At 35.4% G+C, this 17037-nt stretch overlaps 1 protein-coding gene across 2 annotated transcripts; it reads left to right on the top strand.

Annotated features, from left to right (window-relative positions):
• The first annotated feature begins 200 nt into the window (after positions 1–200).
• Positions 201–10066, top strand: LOC141683338 (uncharacterized). 2 transcript variants are annotated; one of them, XM_074488035.1, is made up of 9 exons: positions 201–476; positions 4442–4858; positions 5036–5470; positions 6903–7020; positions 7113–7211; positions 7298–7503; positions 7752–8244; positions 8875–9021; positions 9096–10066. In XM_074488035.1, exons 2-9 carry the CDS (start codon positions 4448–4450, stop codon positions 9776–9778), a joined length of 2592 nt encoding a protein of 863 aa, XP_074344136.1. In that variant the 5' UTR covers positions 201–476; positions 4442–4447; the 3' UTR covers positions 9779–10066. The 2 variants fall into 2 exon arrangements, with proteins under 2 accessions (XP_074344136.1, XP_074344135.1); XM_074488034.1 differs by having other exon boundaries at positions 201–599.
• Positions 10067–17037: the final 6971 nt, after the last annotated feature.

The raw sequence follows: 17037 nt of genomic DNA, 5'->3' as shown, positions 1-17037 counted from the left end.
GGGTTTTTAAAATTTAAATCCACAATCAACCCGCGTTTCGCGATTATCCGCAAATGCGGTTCAGTTTCGAGCGGTTGGATGCGGTTGAGCGGTTTATCTGTACACCCGTAGGATATGTGACCTAATACGGAGGGAGTACTTAAAAAGGAAACAAAATTGAAGACCGCTAGTAATATTTAATTAATTTTCCCCAAGTAACTGACCTGGTAAAATAAGGAAAACAACACACAGCGACTAGGGTTTAGATTTTTTTGGGAAGAAGCTAAAAGCAAAGTGGGGGGCAGTGAATGGGTGGTTCATGAATACACAATTTTGAAACAACTCATCAGCTCCTTTCTCTTCATCAAAGCCTCTTGCATACAAATTATTAATCTTTTTTATCAAAAAACAAAACTCCATCATCTATTTTATTAAAATTTACAATCTTTTTCATCAATTTCCATCAAGAACCCAAAAAGATTCCATCTTTAATAAAGGTGAGTTTTTTAGGTGTTTGATCGATTTTTTGGTTTATTGAAATTGGGTCAGAGTGAAATGGATCCGACCCATGAAGTAGGTTTTGGTTATTAGCTTTCCTGCTGATTTTCTTGCTTGAAATGGTAATATTTCACCTTTTTTTATGTTTGTATGGAATATATTGATGATTATGTAGTTTTTGTTTAGCTTCATTTATGTGGATTTGTATAGTAATGTGAATTTCTAGACATATATAGAAATTAGGAAACTTTGTTATTACTTGAAATGTCGAGAACTTAGCTAAATATGAAGTTGGAGTAATTGGTTACCATTTGTTGAAGATGATATATATCAATTTACCGCACATTGAAACTTATATATGTTTAGGATTAAAGGATGAAGGATGGCGTTTAAACTGCTGCCCGTAGAATTTTTAATCCGTTTGTAGGATAGTATATGACAGCATTTGATGAAATTGCTGATTGCAATATTGTTCGGCAATTAAATGTGGTAATTGACTATAAACATATGTACTAGATATATAAAGTATCCATGAACAAAGAGAACACACTGTAGTAATAAGACCAAGATATAATAGTTGTTTTTTATGATAAATTTATCCTATGTGGAAATTATTTTCTACATAGCTCATTACATTTCATTGTGGAGGGGCTTGATGATAAATGTAATGAACAACTTTGGTAATATGAAAAAATGACTATGCCGTCTTACGAATAAAATCATCATAGATCATGTAACCACACAAGTGTGTGTGTCTCAAGAAGTACATATTTAATTATCCTACAAACTACAACATGGTTATTTGTAGGACTCTGACAATTGACAAGGTGATTTGTAGCTGTAGTGTTTGTGGTCGAAGATGACCCTATATATATCTTTTAGTGTTGAAGTATCAACCCAATAGGTCAGTGTTCAAGCCCTTCGTAAGAATAAATGAAAAGTTGAGTGCTTATGAAGAAACTGTGTTAATACAACCAAAATGTAAATATGATTATATGCAATTATATATCTGTCATTATATGATCAATCAATCAGTCGTACTCAATAATACCGCCTAGGGTAGTGTCTGGGGAGGGTATATCGTACACACCCTTACCCTCATTCCAAAGAATGAAGGGGCTGTTTCCTCAAAAGACCCCCGGCTTGTGTGTGTACACAAATATGCGTGTCCTAGGTAAACAATGATCCATAAAAGTAAGTATAGTAAGCTAGGCAACAATAAACAATGATACAATACCTCACTCCATGGTCTTCTTCACATGGGACTTACCGTAAAAAACTTCGTTCATTGGTTCATTGTCGTAAGCCCCTTCTATTTCTTATTTTGCACTCCGTTTGATGCCTCAAACTCAATATTTCCCTTGGAGATCACTCTCCAAACTAAATATTTGAATTACCACAAACATGTCCAAAAAAAACTAAAACAGAACACAACCCATCTCTAATTGCAAAACCAACACAGTTTGATCATCCAAAGACTCAGAATCATTTAGTTTCTTGTACACAAATAACATCGACTTTCTTTTTGCGTAGTACATCAACCAACTCTAAAAATTTACCAGTCAAAGTGCCTATGTAAATAAGATCTTGATATACGAGAACGTCAAAATATAATAACAAAACCAGAACTCTAAATCGTCAATTAATAGCAATTAATAGCAAACAGTGGATGTAATAACTTCCCAATGATTGTAACATATTTTAAATTTAGAATTAGGTATTACAATTAATTACTTGTTTTAATATGATATTTTTTTAAAACTTGTTAGTTTTGTGTGAATGTGTAATTTATTTTACAGGCTATGTTTGAATCTTGTAAAAAGCACTTTAGAGCAAGTCCAACAATATACTAGTAACTTCTTTATAAATAATATAAAATATTGACTCTTAGTAATTTTAGGATATGATTTTGTATTTTAACTCCAACATTGATCCCTATACTCCTTCCTTATTATTATTATATTTAAAATTTGAAAAGATATGAACAAAAAATGAAAGAAAGAGAGAGGGAAAGGTAAAAAGTAAAGAGAGAAATGAATTTTTTATTAATAAAAGTGTTATAAGGGAGCACTAGAATTTCCTTAAAGATAAAGAATGAATCTCATGTCTTAGTGATTTAAGGAAGCACTAAGACACTGTTGGAGTGACATTTTTTGACAAAATCCTTATAATTGAACTTAAGAGCTCATATAAGGGAGTTGTTGGACTTGCTCTTAGTAACGTTTTGAAAATTTATGTACTCTATATCTCCTTTTAACGCTCTCTCATCCTTACTATTAATTTTCCCAAACAATCATGAGCTTTTTTGAAATAAGCACTTTCCTTGTAACTCTAGCAGTTTTAACAGGAATCCCAACTTGACTGGCCTATAGTTGCGAGGTATCTAGATTCGAAACGTAGACCTTTCGTAGTACAAGGTGATGGTGAAAGATCCTCCCTGTGCTCATTTTATATTATGTAAGATATTACTAGCAATGAGTGATCATCATTTAATGTAGGTGTTTATAGTTTTAATTTTAATTTGCAGCTTATTCATCTCTTAATTTTTGGTGTGACAATGAACTTTAATGGAATGATTGTTTAGGCTACTTTTAGGAAGTAAAGTGTTGTACCTCAGACATGTCAATAGGAATGAAGACAAACCATTAAACCTTGATCTTAATTTTTGGTGTGACAATGAACTTTATTGGAATGATTGTTTAGGCTACTTTTAGGAAGTAAAGTGTTGTACCTCAGACATGTCAATAGGAATGAAGACATAAACCATTAAACCTTGATCTTAATTGAATACTAGCCTCTAACCATTGCAATGCACATGCTGATTATAACATTTATTATTTTATTATTATATAAAAATAAATTATAAAAGACAATAATTACATATTATTGAGATTAATGAAGTTCGTAAATATTATTTTGTATTTATTATGTTATTGAAGGATTCAAAATTTAGATAGTTAAGGTCGCTTCGCTGCTCGAGTGTAGAGGCTGTAGGAAAGTGTGCTATGTTACTCGGACTTGGCTAGAAGTGTCCGACATGGACACGTGTCGGAGTATCAGACTCGACAACATTTTGAAAAAGACACATGTTTTTGGCTTAAATTAAGTGTCCAAGTCCGAGTGTCAAGTGTCCGACACGGGTACTCGAAGGTAAAATGAAGAGTCCGAGTAACATAAAAAGTGGGAGTCTTGAAAAGCAGCGCTGTATGAGCGTGACTGTATGTGGATGATTTGGTTCTGTTTATTTTATTTTATTTTTTCTTGATTTATTAATCATTTTGTTGTACTATAATTTAAATTACTAAAATTAATTTTGGAAGTGGTTGGTTCCCTACAAAAGAGGTAAAAAAGAATTTGCGTGCGGTCATAAATTAAGTTGGATAATAATTCATAGAATTTGTAGTTACATGAGATACATGATTTAATGCTTTTTAAATAAATTATATTGGTTTAAGCTATGTGTTTTGGAAGGTGTTAACAAACTTTTGAGGAAGGTATTAACCAACCAACCAAAGGAAACCATGTTTCGCTTATAATAGTATAGTATAGATAAATTTTTTTTTTAGAATGTGGTGCATAATAGGTATTACTATTAGGTAATCTTGGAGAACAATTAGCAAATGTTTAAAGCTTCTTGCTTTTGCTAGCAGGGAACTGCCTTCTTGACATAATCCATTGTGTCCACTCAGTTGCTGAATTTCTTTGCAGGAGAAAAATGTACATAATTAAAAACAAACAGAGAGAATAATGTAAAAACCTTTAAGTTTATAGTATATGAAAATTCTGGCACATATACACTCTATAGGAACCTTCAGTTGTTGCTTTTTTGATAGCCGTTTCTTCATTGAATAATCTTTTTATATCTAAGCTCTCTTCATTGATTTTGTTTAGACAAATGGGCAGCCAATTTGTTTCAACTTTTGTCATGATTTTGATATTCTTCTTTCTGTTCAATTTTTTATAGGAGAGAATGGCAGGGTTGCTATTTAGCAAAGGAAAAAGGGTAGAAGTATCACTTGAAAAAGTACAGAATTGTGAAGTTTGGTTTCCGGCGGTTGTAGAAGAAGAGACAGGGAGTGACAGTTTCCTGGTAGAGTATCAATGCCTTGGGAAAATTGGTGTACCTGAGTCTGTAAGAGTGAAAGTTGATTTGCTTCATATTCGACCTTCACCGCCTCAGTTTGTTAAAAATTATGATCTGTTAGAAAAGGTGGATGCTTATATAGATTTTGGGTGGTGGAGTGGAGTGATAACTAAAGAACTTCCTGATAGCAAGTATCTTATCTTCTTCAAGCAAGCAAAGAAACAGAGGACAGTTAGTCAGTCAGAAATAAGACCGCACATGGAATGGAAAGAGGGAAACTGGTTTAGTGCATCGCAGGTATAATCTTTTGATATTGCAGACTCCTTACCTTATTTATCATCAAAAATTGTTGCTGTAGCAATTATGTAATGAGGTCGGTGCATTAATATTTTTCATTGGTTAGAAATGTTTTTATTACATATTTTTTTTAATCTTAGCTATTAATTCAATGGTGTTTGCACTGTGGTATATCAGGATCTCTTAACATCACCAGAATATCAAGGACCGGCGAAGACTGCGATGGTTTTATCAAGTGGCCTGGACAAACTCCAGGAAAATTCTGCAAAGAGAACAGAAAATTTCTTCAACTCACTAGACATTCGAAATGAGTGGTTGTCTCCTTCCAATATTGAACCATCTACGGTGATGACATCACAGAGGAAAAAAGCAAAGCTGCTCTGTCCAAATGAAGATGAGCAGACTATAATGATGAAACAGGCAAGCGTGTCCGATGTTCCACACCTGTCAACGGTTTCTTTGAATTCATCTCCAAAACGTACCCCCGGTGAAGAAATACATATTGATTGTGCCAGCTTAACTGATGGGGGATTTAGAACCAACAACTCAGAACAAGCCATGGGTGACCAGCTATTGGATAAATTCTCTCTAACAACTCAAAGAAAGAGAGCTGTAAGTCAAATATCTTATCTCATTTTTTTATTTTGGTTTCTTGTTATCTTAATAACAGGGTTCAAGTTGCAAATTTGGTGAACTGTAATCAGACTTCAGACCCGATAATTAAGTGTCTCAAGATGTGAAACCTGAAAACGATTTATTAAAAATTTAATCTGACATTATCTGAATACACCGAGGTAACTAGTCGTCCACAAAACCTTTAAGTTTAATCTATACACGGTCACACACATACGCGCATATATATTGTTATATTTATTATGATGCAAGAATTTTCAAAAAATCTGATACTTTATTTAATTATCTATTACATATTTAAATCCCAGAGAAATGAGATTAAGCAACACAAATTATCATTGCACCACTGCATTAGAGAAGCAGTACAGAGTGAACATTGATGTGTTGTATTTCGGAAGCGATTTTCAATTTTGAAAGGGAGGTGAGGGAGAGGATTAAAGAAAAAAATATTTGTTTTTGGGGTTTCTATTATCGTAAATGCTATAGTTGGCTTTACTTCTAATATCACTAGTGCTCCGTAGTCTGTATACGTGGTTGAAATCTTACACGCAAACTGCCGTCAGATACACAGACACGCACACTTATAAAATAAATTTATGTGCTGATCACGTGTAGACTTAAAAATGATCTGATATTTTCGGGTTACCTGAACTCAACCCGAAACTGAAGCCTCTGACCCAAAGTCACATCTCTTTGTTTTAGGTTTCTTCTCGAATTTTGCTACCCCTAATCCATACTGTCTGCTTTTACTAACAAGTCCAGCAATCATTTCGGGTCCTAACTGATTCTCTTACTACTACTTGAGTACTACTTGTCAGTCTCATGCCGAGGAAAACTTACCTGTGCGTCGTTTATGTAGCAAATTAATAATAATCGTTGAATGATCCATGCACTCCTCATTATTTTTCATATTCTGCCCTAACTAACTAATTACTTCTTTGGGTCTTCCTATTGGGAACCTTAGTACGAGACGCAGGTATTGCTTAGTGCTTCTTCCCTCTCGAAGTTTTCACAGTCCCTGCTAGAAAAATTCCTTGTGCTAAATCAGTTAAGATTGTTCAACGTAGAGCAGTTGCCATTCTTATTATAATTTGTCTCGGTTAATGAGGTCAGATGGTCTAAGCATTAACTTGTTTGTTGAACTTGTTTCTATATAGTGAACCAGAATTCTCTCTGAAAGTGTATATATAAAGACTAAAGTACACATTATGTATCTTGTCTCCTCAAACTTGCGGGGAGAGAAAATTTTACCAGCTAATATAATAGTAGCTTAGAATTCCAAGCTTTAGAATCGGGTATAACTTTTCATTTGGAATTGTTTGTAGTGAATCACATACATTTGAAATTGTTGCCTTCTCGAAATTTGATTTCTACTGGTTCCTGATTTTATTTTATATTTATACTTGTCCAGAGGAGTAAAGTTAAACGTTATAAATCTGTTAAACAAAAAAGCACTCAATATTCTCTGAGAAGAAATGCTGGAAGGCCACAAAAATCAGCAGCAAGTGAGACACGAGCTTTGACAGGAGGTATTTCCTTGATGTGATTTACAGGTACTCTATAACATATGCATATAATCCTCTTTATAGATAAAATTGTTGCTATTTTTTCACCTTCGCAGATAAAATAGTTGGTGAACTAGACAATCACACCCCCGAACCATTAGTGAAGAACAACGAAACGCTGCCAATAGCTCAATTGAGTGACAAAAGAACATCAGGTAGTATTTAGCCGAATCAGTATGATTTATGCTCTTTTCAAACACCGGGCTAGCTCTTACACTGACAGTGTTTGATGTTCCTGCAGATGAAAAGCTTGATGTTATATGTATCAAAGAAAACATTGTTGGGGGTGAGAGTGTTACAGAAGTTCCTGTGACCCATGATGTGGATTCTGAAGCAAAAGAAGACAGACAATCTTACAAACTTCCTCCGACCCCCCCTGAAGAAATGGTAAAGCCTTCAGTGGACGAGGAGCAGCAACTTAATGAAATAGCAGTGAATGTGACCAAGGTAAAATGGTTAGAAGTTGTGGCTAAAATTTCCGTTCTCATGTGCCTTGTAGGCTTGTCATGATTCTTTTCTGTCTTATTATCATATAAGCCTGATGATTATACATAGGAAGACATAAGTAGCTGTATTGGCTCCAGCCATACCTATGCAGAGTGTAACACTCTGTTCACACTTGTGCTATGAACTTGTGACCTATCTACTTCATGTTGATTGTTGTTTAAATACATTAATGACTCGTACACTTCTAGGAGGATGATCAACTAAAAGGGCACAAAGAAAGTATTGGAAAAAGAAAAAGGGGAAGGCGGCCCAGGAAGTTGTTAAAAAGTCTTGAAGTTAGTCAGGAGAATGTAGACAAAAAGTTGGCAGAAAACCCTGAAGTTAGTCAGCAGAAAGAAGGCAATAAGTTGGAAAAAAGCCCTGAAATTAGTCGACGGAATGGGGGTGTTGCTCCTGCAGACATGGATTTGGAAGTTGTGTTGCCTGTAGTGGTCGGACTGAAAGCAGCTGAGCTGCATGGTTCTGTATGTAACAAGGAAAAGCCCGGTGTTGATAAAATGATCTTAAACGGTTCAGCAGATCCCAAAAATAAATTAAGCTGGAAGATAAAAGTCCATCATGTGGGAAAAGTTAAATTGCAAAGCAGAAATGTGCAAGCTTCAGTTGAACATCATGAAAAGGCTTTATCAGAGAGAGAACCACGACGATCTACTCGCATAAATTTAAAATCTCCAAATCAAGGTACAAACTCCCTGTTGTAGATCTGACAATGATCATATGCTTGCATAATTTAGGTTCTGTTTCAGGTTGATTCCATTCCATCTAGTAAGTATATACCTCAACTTGCTCTCAGCTTATATCTTTCATTTTGTGAAGCTCATCTCCGGAAAAAAAGGGGTGGAACACAGGTTAAGAATCTTGATAGGAGGCGGGTCTTTTTGTTTGTTGAAAAGAGCCCTGGGAAAGGGAGTATTTAAATTTTTGTCTGGATTTTGGAATTGGAAGCTGAGAGTTTCCTTTTCTGCATATTGATGCTGTGTATGGTTAAATGGAACTGGATGCAGTAAGATTGGAATAAAAATTGAGCTACTTCGAATATCTTTGCATGATATTCATTCTTTCCTATCCCACTATACAAATATGAACTAAAGTTCAATCCTATCAATTTGTAAATCATCGTTCTTTCCGTTTTCACACTTTTCATTTTATTCCTACATCCCATTCTGTCGGGTTAATTACAACATTAGGTTTATAACTTTCTGAATGCACCAATCAAATTTTAACAGATCTTTCGCTATGTTGTTTCTCTGTCATTCATTATATTGTACTTGTCACTATTCCAATTATTCATTTTCTCCTTGCCTCCTCCAGATCCCAAAGACGCGAGGGTGGGATCTGCAAAAGCTAATGCAAAGAATAGATTGGTGAAAAAAGCAGAAACGTCATTGACCTTTAATATTACTGATGATCAACCTCTTTCAATGTGGATGGGATCTCCAAAAGCTGCTAATGCTACATGTAAGCTAGTTTACATATTAATTTCACCTGTTCACGTAAGTAGCAGTTTTCAATACATTTCTTTGTCTTTCCAGGCCCCTCACGGGGGATGATTATGGAGCCAAGTATTGCAAATAGGATCCCCGAAGATAATGTTATGCTATCCCCTAAATCTAATGATGAGAGTCTACCTTTTGTAAAGAGCAGCTCACTCTGGAAAACCATTGAGTCTATGGAAGTCTTCCTCCAGCTGCCACAGAGACCACATTTTCAATCTTTAGGCTCCAGAAAGGAGAGTTCCCGTGAAGGATTGGCCATAGCATTAATGGTCGACTTTGCTGGTGTAGTTGAGAAGACATCCACCTTGCAGTTTAATGACCCGAGAAGCACCATAGAGGACAATCTGGAAACCCTATTAGAATTGGAAAAAAATGGATTTGATGTCAAGGTAATACAGGATCGTTTGTTAAGTTTGTTATTAATTAAGGATAAGCAGGAAGAGCTTCAGGGCAATGCAAAGGAAACTGCAGATCAGATTAAGGAGAAAAACCATGACAAGGTTAAAATTGATGAGAAGATTGAAGAGATAGATAATCAGATACGCGTATTACAAGAAGAACGCGCCTTGATTTTGTCGACCCAGGAGGAAAAGGATTTAAATATAGCTTCTTTGGAAGCTACACTTGATGATATGAGTAGTATCATCAAGAATGCGAACCTTGAGTTTGAAGCCTTAGTAGCTGCCCCTTGGCAAGTGGATGAACATAAGTGCAAGTGACTTGTTAATGCAAGACAAGCTTGAATGGAAATTGATAGACCTACACGGTGATATGAAAGTGGTCTAAGGAGCATCCATCCGTTCCCTTCTTTTCTTTGAGTTTTTATCTCATAGTGCAGGAACATTGACGTAGAATGTTATTTTAATTAACATTCATAGCGTGCATTTCAGGCCACTTCTCTTGTCATTAGTTGAGAACTTGTCAGAATATTAGGTTTGCTACTAAGCAAGAATGTTCCAGGTTGCTAAACTTAAGGGTTTGCTACACAGGATTGTTTTGAAATCCCAGTTAAAACATAGCATATCTTTGAGTTGAAAAAAGTACTCCTAATTAGAATCATGACCTTGAATAATGAGATCAAGGATTCTTTCCGTTAAACACCAGTCGATGTAAAATGAATTGACAACATTCACCTGGTAGGAGGCTGTACGAGCTATCTTTATCTCATTATTTCAGCATCTTCAAGCAATATATTTCAGCAGCTTCAAGTAATGCATTAGCGCCAAATTATATTATTTTCAATAATATAACATTAATTCAAGGATCGTGCTCAAATTCAAACCAATTCTTAAAATAGAATATTAGAAAAATGCGAATTTTGCTGCAAAATTTTAAATTTCAAATAGATTTTCAAGATCTAAACATATATAAATCACTTGTAAAAGCTTAAAAATATTTTTAAAATATAATACATAAACACGACATTTTGCATGTCAATTCTACTGTAGAATCCTAATTTATACTATATGTAAGGTAAAAAATTCCACACTTGAACTCTACGTGAATAGCATATTAATACTTCATAATAAAGCGATTTTGCTGCAAAATTGTTTTGCACATAAACTCTACGTAAATAACATATTAATACTATACAATAAAGCAAATTATGCTAGAGTACTCTAAATAATACTACAAATCAGGCAAAACTGCATAACCCTAATTTTTAATAGACTATCTGAATTTAATTATTTAAATATCTCATAATTTCATTACAAAAATACAAAATTCAATTGAAGAATATAAAACTACGAAATAAGGCGAATTTGACGAAGAATTTTACGTAACTTATCAAATATATATAGGTTCTAAGAGTTGTTAGGTTAATGACGACGAAAAATGATGATTCAATGCAGGAAATATAACTTAAATTCAATACTTATTTAGGTGCAAGTTGCAACATTATTTAGACTAAATAATTATAGTTAGCTACATTAAATTACTATCATAATGTCCTTCGGTACATTGAATTACGATCTGGAGGAAATATGACATTAATTCAATACTTATTTAGCTGTAATATATTATTACCAACTGTACGCCTAACAGGAATGAAAATAGAAGCTGACAGATGCCTGCTTGGAGAAAAAATAAAGGGTAATGCTATATGTACATAATCGGTTTCAGAATTTTTGTACAGAATGATCCGGAAGTGTCAGCTCAACAGTATTAATAATCTTTGTCAGCACTATGTTATAGTTGTCCATATCCATTCATGTGGGAAAGGGGGCATGGCACAGACAGTTGGGTTGAAATTAGATTAGACAGAGCTGTAGCTTCAAGTTCTTGGTTGAATTTTTTTAAGGACGCAAAGTTAGTCAATCTCGAGGTGTCAACCTCAGACCATAGTCCTATATTGTTGGATCCAGTTGTTGCGAGTCTAACGCCAAGAATTAGAAAGCAAAAGTTTGAGAACGCTTGGCTTAGGGAACCAGTATGCAAGTGTATAGTAGAAGATTCGTGGCAGAGAAATCAGAATGAGGCTATACAAGTCAAATTAAGCAGATGTCTGGAAGCTGTGTCAGCTTGGGGACAAGACTTCACTGGCAACTTTAAAAAGAGGATTGACAAGTGTAAGAAGATCATAAGAAACACGAAAGGGCGAAGGGATAGAGAAGCAATTCAGAGAAACCAATGTGCCAACAAAGAGTTGTCAGAAATTTTCACCCAGCAAGAAATTTTCTGGAAACAAAGGTCGAAGCAACTATGGTTAAGGGAAGGGGATAAAAACAGTAAATTTTTTCATGCTACAGCTCGAGCCAGAAGGAAAAATAACCAGATTCAATTCTTGCTAAATGATAGAGGAGAGCAAGTAGACTGGGAAGGAGGTCTGCAAGGAATGATGGAAGACTATTTCACTAATCTATTCACTGCAACAGAAACAAGCTGGCAAACCGTAATCAGTTGCATTGGGAGAAAAATTTCAGACGTACATAATGAAGCTCTTCTGTCACCTGTTGAAGAAATAGAGGTAAAGCAGGCGATTTTTCATATGCATTCTGATAAGTCTCCGGGCCCTGACGGAATGAGTCCGGGATTCTTTCATAAATATTGGAACACAGTTGGAGGCGATGTAATTCAAATGGTAAAATCCTTTTTTGAATCCGGTACTTTGAGCGATCAATATACGGACACTAATATTGTCCTGGTTCCAAAAAAGAAAAATCCCCAATACATGACTGATCTTAGGCCAATCTCGCTATGTAATGTCAGGTACAAGATAGCTTCTAAAGTGTTAGCAAATCGGCTAAAAGAGGTAATTGACCTGATTATCTCTGAAGAGCAAAGCGCTTTCATCCCGGGACGAATAATTTCAGATAATATTATGATATCATTTGAGATTATGCACTACATGAAGCGTAAAACTCGAGGCAAAAAAGGTTGGATGGCTCTGAAGCTCGACATGAGCAAGGCCTATGATAGGGTGGAGTGGAGTTATATAAGAGCAATGTTAAGTAAGTTGGGTTTCTCTAACTCAATTGTTGACCTTTTTATGCAATGCGTTACTACAACTCGATATAAAATCACCCATTCGGGCAAGGAGTTTGGTAATATAGTTCCTCAAAGGGGGTTGCGCCAAGGCGACCCTCTCTCTTCGTACTTATTTCTGTTATGCATGGAGGGCTTATCAGCACTAATTAAGAACTATGAGCAGCGTGGTTTGATAAAGGGAATCAGTGTAGCTAGAGGTGCTCCGTCTGTGACGCACATGTTCTTCGCGGATGACAGCTATATCTACTGTCATGCCAATAAGGAAGAAGCTGCAAAAATAATGGAGATTCTAGCAATTTTCGAACATGCATCTGGTCAAAAAATAAACACTAGTAAGTCTAGTGTCTTCTTCAGTCGTAATGTACAACAAGAAACCAAGAAGGCAGTGTTAGAAGTTCTGGGGTTTCATGAAGCTGGCTTGAACAGTCAATATCTCGGGCTGCCTAATTGTATGAGTAGAAATAAAACGGCAGTTTTGGGGTACCTGAAAGATCGAGTTCATAATAGAATTCAGAGCTGGGATGGTAGTTTATTAGATAAGTGTGGCAAAGAAATTCTTCTGAAGACAGTAACCCAATCAATACCCAACTATGCAATGTCCGTCTTCTTACTGCCTCTAGAAATGTGCGAGGATATGGAAAAGATGATGTGCAAATACTGGTGGAAATCAGGGAAAAAAGAGAAGAATATCCATTGGATGAGCTGGAAGCGGATGTGTTCTTCAAAGTTCCATGGAGGCCTGGGTTTTAGACACCTGCATGAGTTCAATGTTGCCTTACTGGGGAAGCAGGGCTGGCGCCTGGTCACAAACCCAAATGGGTTGGTAGCAAGGATTTTCAAAGTAAAATATTTTCCAAATGACAGCTTCCTCAGTGCTAAGTTGGGAGCAATCCCAAGTTTTGTATGGCGGAGTGTTTTGGCAGCCCAGCATATTCTAAGACAGGGTTTGGGTCGCAGGGTAGGAGATGGAAACTCGGTACAGATTCTAAATGAGCCATGGCTGCCGAGTATTGATAACCCGTACGTGTCAACGGAGAGTACAGATATTGAAGGTCATACAGTATCAATGTTGATGGCACCAAATGAAAGAAAATGGGATGAAGATCTAGTTAAGCATTTGTTTACTCAGAGAGATGTCAATCTCATTTTAGCTACTCCTTTATCAGACAACATTGAAGACAGTTGGTACTGGAGGAAGGAAAAGTCTGGGAATTTTTCGGTGAAGACGGCGTATACACTAATTCAAGAATCAAAGCCCATGGTAAATCAATGTGGCTCTTCTCGTTTCTGGAAACGGATGTGGAGCCTGACAATACCCCCAAAAATCAAAAACTTTATGTGGAGGGCTGTAACGGGGTGTCTCCCAACAAAAGAAATGCTACGTATAAAGCAGGTGAGTATTAACGTAGCATGTGCTTTGTGTAATAGGGAAGCTGAGAGCACGAGTCATGTTTTGCTGGACTGCTCTTTCGCCAGATGTTGCTGGGAAATAGTCGAGGTCTCTACAGATGATACTCCTCATACTTCTTTTACTGAATGGGCTCTGAATGTATTTGATAAGTGGGATGCTACTAAGCGTCAGATTGGTGCCATGCTGTGTTGGACAATCTGGAATTGCAGAAACAACCTAATATGGAACCAGAAAAGTACGGAAGTGCAGGAAGCCGTGTATTCAGCTAGAGTGGTTCTTAGTCAGTGGAAAGAAGCTCAAGACAGGTTTTTCGACAAGTCATGGGGATTGTTAAACCCATATGACGGTGATGAGCTATGGTCCCCTCCAAATAAAAATAAGACTAAGATTAATACTGATGCTGCGGTTTTTGAAGCTTCAAACAGGTATAGTTTCGCGTTTGCTGCAAGAAACCACAAAGGTGAATTGATTGAAGCAAGGTCCAGCTGTAAAGAAGGGTGTATTACTCCAGAGTGTGCCGAAGCAATGGGGATTAGAGAAGCTTTGAGCTGGATCAAAGACGAGCAGCTGAAGGATGTAGTAGTTGAAATGGATTGTTTAGTTGCTGTCCAGGCAATCCGTGGCCGCGAAGCAATGTCATCATACTTTGGCATTCTGATTCAGGATTGCAGAAATCTCCTGAAGGAGGTAAAAAACAAAGGTGTTTACCTTAAATTTGTAAAGCGTTCTGCGAATAACCTAGCCCATGCTTTTGCAAGCTGTAGTTATTCTGTAGCTGATCGCATCTGGAGGACTAATGAAGTCTCTCAAGATATAATCCATGTACTCGAACAAGATTTGAAGTAATGAAAGTCTATTTTCTTCTTGGCAAAAAAAAAAAATAATGTTATAGTTGTCCATTAACTTATTTTTATTTATTTATCTAAAAAATGTATTGGTTTTTTGTTGTTCTCTTACAAAAAATTTATAAAAATTTATTCCTATATTTTCTTATATTATGTATCTACTTTTTATTATTTAATAAAAAAAATATTTTTTTTATGTTTTATATACTCTTATATTTTAATACTCTTATAGTTTCTTTTAATACACCGAATATGCCCGCAAAGGTTGTCTGAGTTGGTTAAAAACGAGATAACTATCCTCTTGGTCATAGATTCGAATCCCACGGGAGGAGAATTTATGATTATGCCTCTTGAGTCAGAAACTGTGTCGCCTAAATGCGGTTTACCCAGTGCGCACCCAAAGGGTAGCGCCTGCGGGTTCCCTACGATAAAAAAAATACACCGAATATATATTTACTTTTTATATGAAGTTCTTAAAAAATTAATTTCATTATAAAAATCACAATAATAAGATTGATAAAAAGTAATCAAAACTTTGTCACATAAAAAACATTATTTCAAAAATATGAGTGAAATTATGATTATATATTTAACTGTAACAATGATTTATATTTATTATTATTTTTTACAATAAAATTCAAATATTTTATACAAAATTATAATATATGTTAAAAAAATTTATACTTTCTTTTTGTGTAAGTAGACAATTTTGGTGAAATTTTAATAGTAATATTAAAAAAGAAAAAAAGAACATAAAGAAACAAATAATAAGAAGATCAAAATGAATTATAGGTGTATAACTAAAGTGACCGACGAAGATCATTAATACAGTGCTGAGCTGGGTCTTCCATTCTTTACAAAATTTTTGTAGCCAATTCTGTACATGTAGCATTACTCAAAAATAAATGTCACCAATATGAAAAAAACTTTTATTGAAAGGATCTGAGAAGCAAATATAACTACCTTTGTGTTACTGAATTAAATCAAACTCACACTAAAAGGTCTACCAGTCGCAGGCATAAATCGCCATCAATGACAGCTTGGATTTTATCATTTTATTGTTATTACCGGTTTCTCCTGTCATGACATGACGAGAAGACTAGCCAGTCGACAAGATTAGAAGTAGCCTGAATGGAAGACGTCAGACAGAAAGGGAATCATAGACGACATAAGCTGCGGGCTTGATAAGATAAGCTCAACAACAATCCCGATTTATAATGATCAAGGCTAACAACATGCCCTATTCCTTAGCAACGTGCATCAGCTTGAAGAGAAAGATGAGGAAGTGATAAGCTTGAGTTTTGTTAGGTAATGACTTACATATAGAGGGGGGGGGATGAATGTGTTTTTGTGTTTTTATGCTTTTCCTAAACTATTTATGATTGTGAACAAAGTAAATCAAATCTTGTAGTGAACTGTGTTAATGCAGAAATTAAACATGCAATAATACAGAACACATATCTTTCAAAACTCACTTAATTTTATATTAAAATTAAGAATGTTTTGCTACAAAATTTCTAGGCTCTTTGTTGATAAAAGAGCTTAGTTTCTATCTTGAGAGAATAGAAGAATTCCTGATCTCATTATTACAACTAACAAAGGACCAGTATTAAATTTATATCTCAGTTAACTACTGGTCTACACAGTGTATAATAAGATATGCTATTAACTTTAGTAAACTGTAACTAATCATTCCATTTTAGAAAAAGTATATCTTCCATTTCTGGCTTAGCAAATCTTTTCACACTGTGTTAACTTTGGTCTTCCTTAGTCAGTTAATCTTCACCATTGATCTTGCACACTCTTCAAGCTGCTTTTTGTAGACTTGTCAATCCAGCTGGTTGGATTGTTTGTTGATTGTAAATCTTGGATATTGAAATGGTCTGCAATTTTGTACTTTGAGATTTTACCTCGAGATCTCTAGTTTGGTCTATAGAGAACTTGACATCTCGATAAGTTTATTGGTTTATCGAGATCTCTAGTACTCCCTAGTTAATTTGACTTGTAGAGGTCTCTGAGTTCTCTATAAGAGAATTTGGCTTGTCGAGATCTCTAGTCTTCATATCTTCACTTGACTTATCGATATCTCTGAGTTCTCTAGTGGCTTATTGACTTTTCGATAACTCAGAGTACTCTAGTCAAATTTGACTTGTCGATAACTCAGAGTTCTCTAGTGAATTTTGACTTATCGATATCTCTGAGTTCTCTAGTGGAATTTGACTTATCGATAACT

This window comes from Apium graveolens, chromosome 9 (genome assembly GCF_009905375.1).
Source record: "Apium graveolens cultivar Ventura chromosome 9, ASM990537v1, whole genome shotgun sequence".
Classification (NCBI taxonomy): Eukaryota; Viridiplantae; Streptophyta; class Magnoliopsida; order Apiales; family Apiaceae; genus Apium; species Apium graveolens.
The sequence above is the reverse complement of the archived record's forward strand: the minus strand, read 5'-3'. Positions and strand labels throughout refer to the sequence as shown.

What these genes read in the sequence shown, in the direction of transcription:
- LOC141683338 (XM_074488034.1), top strand. An exon ending in GAGTGACAAAAGAACATCAG is followed by an intron (nt 7,212 to 7,297) that starts GTAGTATTTAGC and finishes ATGTTCCTGCAG; the next exon opens with ATGAAAAGCTTGATGTTATA. An exon ending in TAGCAGTGAATGTGACCAAG is followed by an intron (nt 7,504 to 7,751) that starts GTAAAATGGTTA and finishes GTACACTTCTAG; the next exon opens with GAGGATGATCAACTAAAAGG.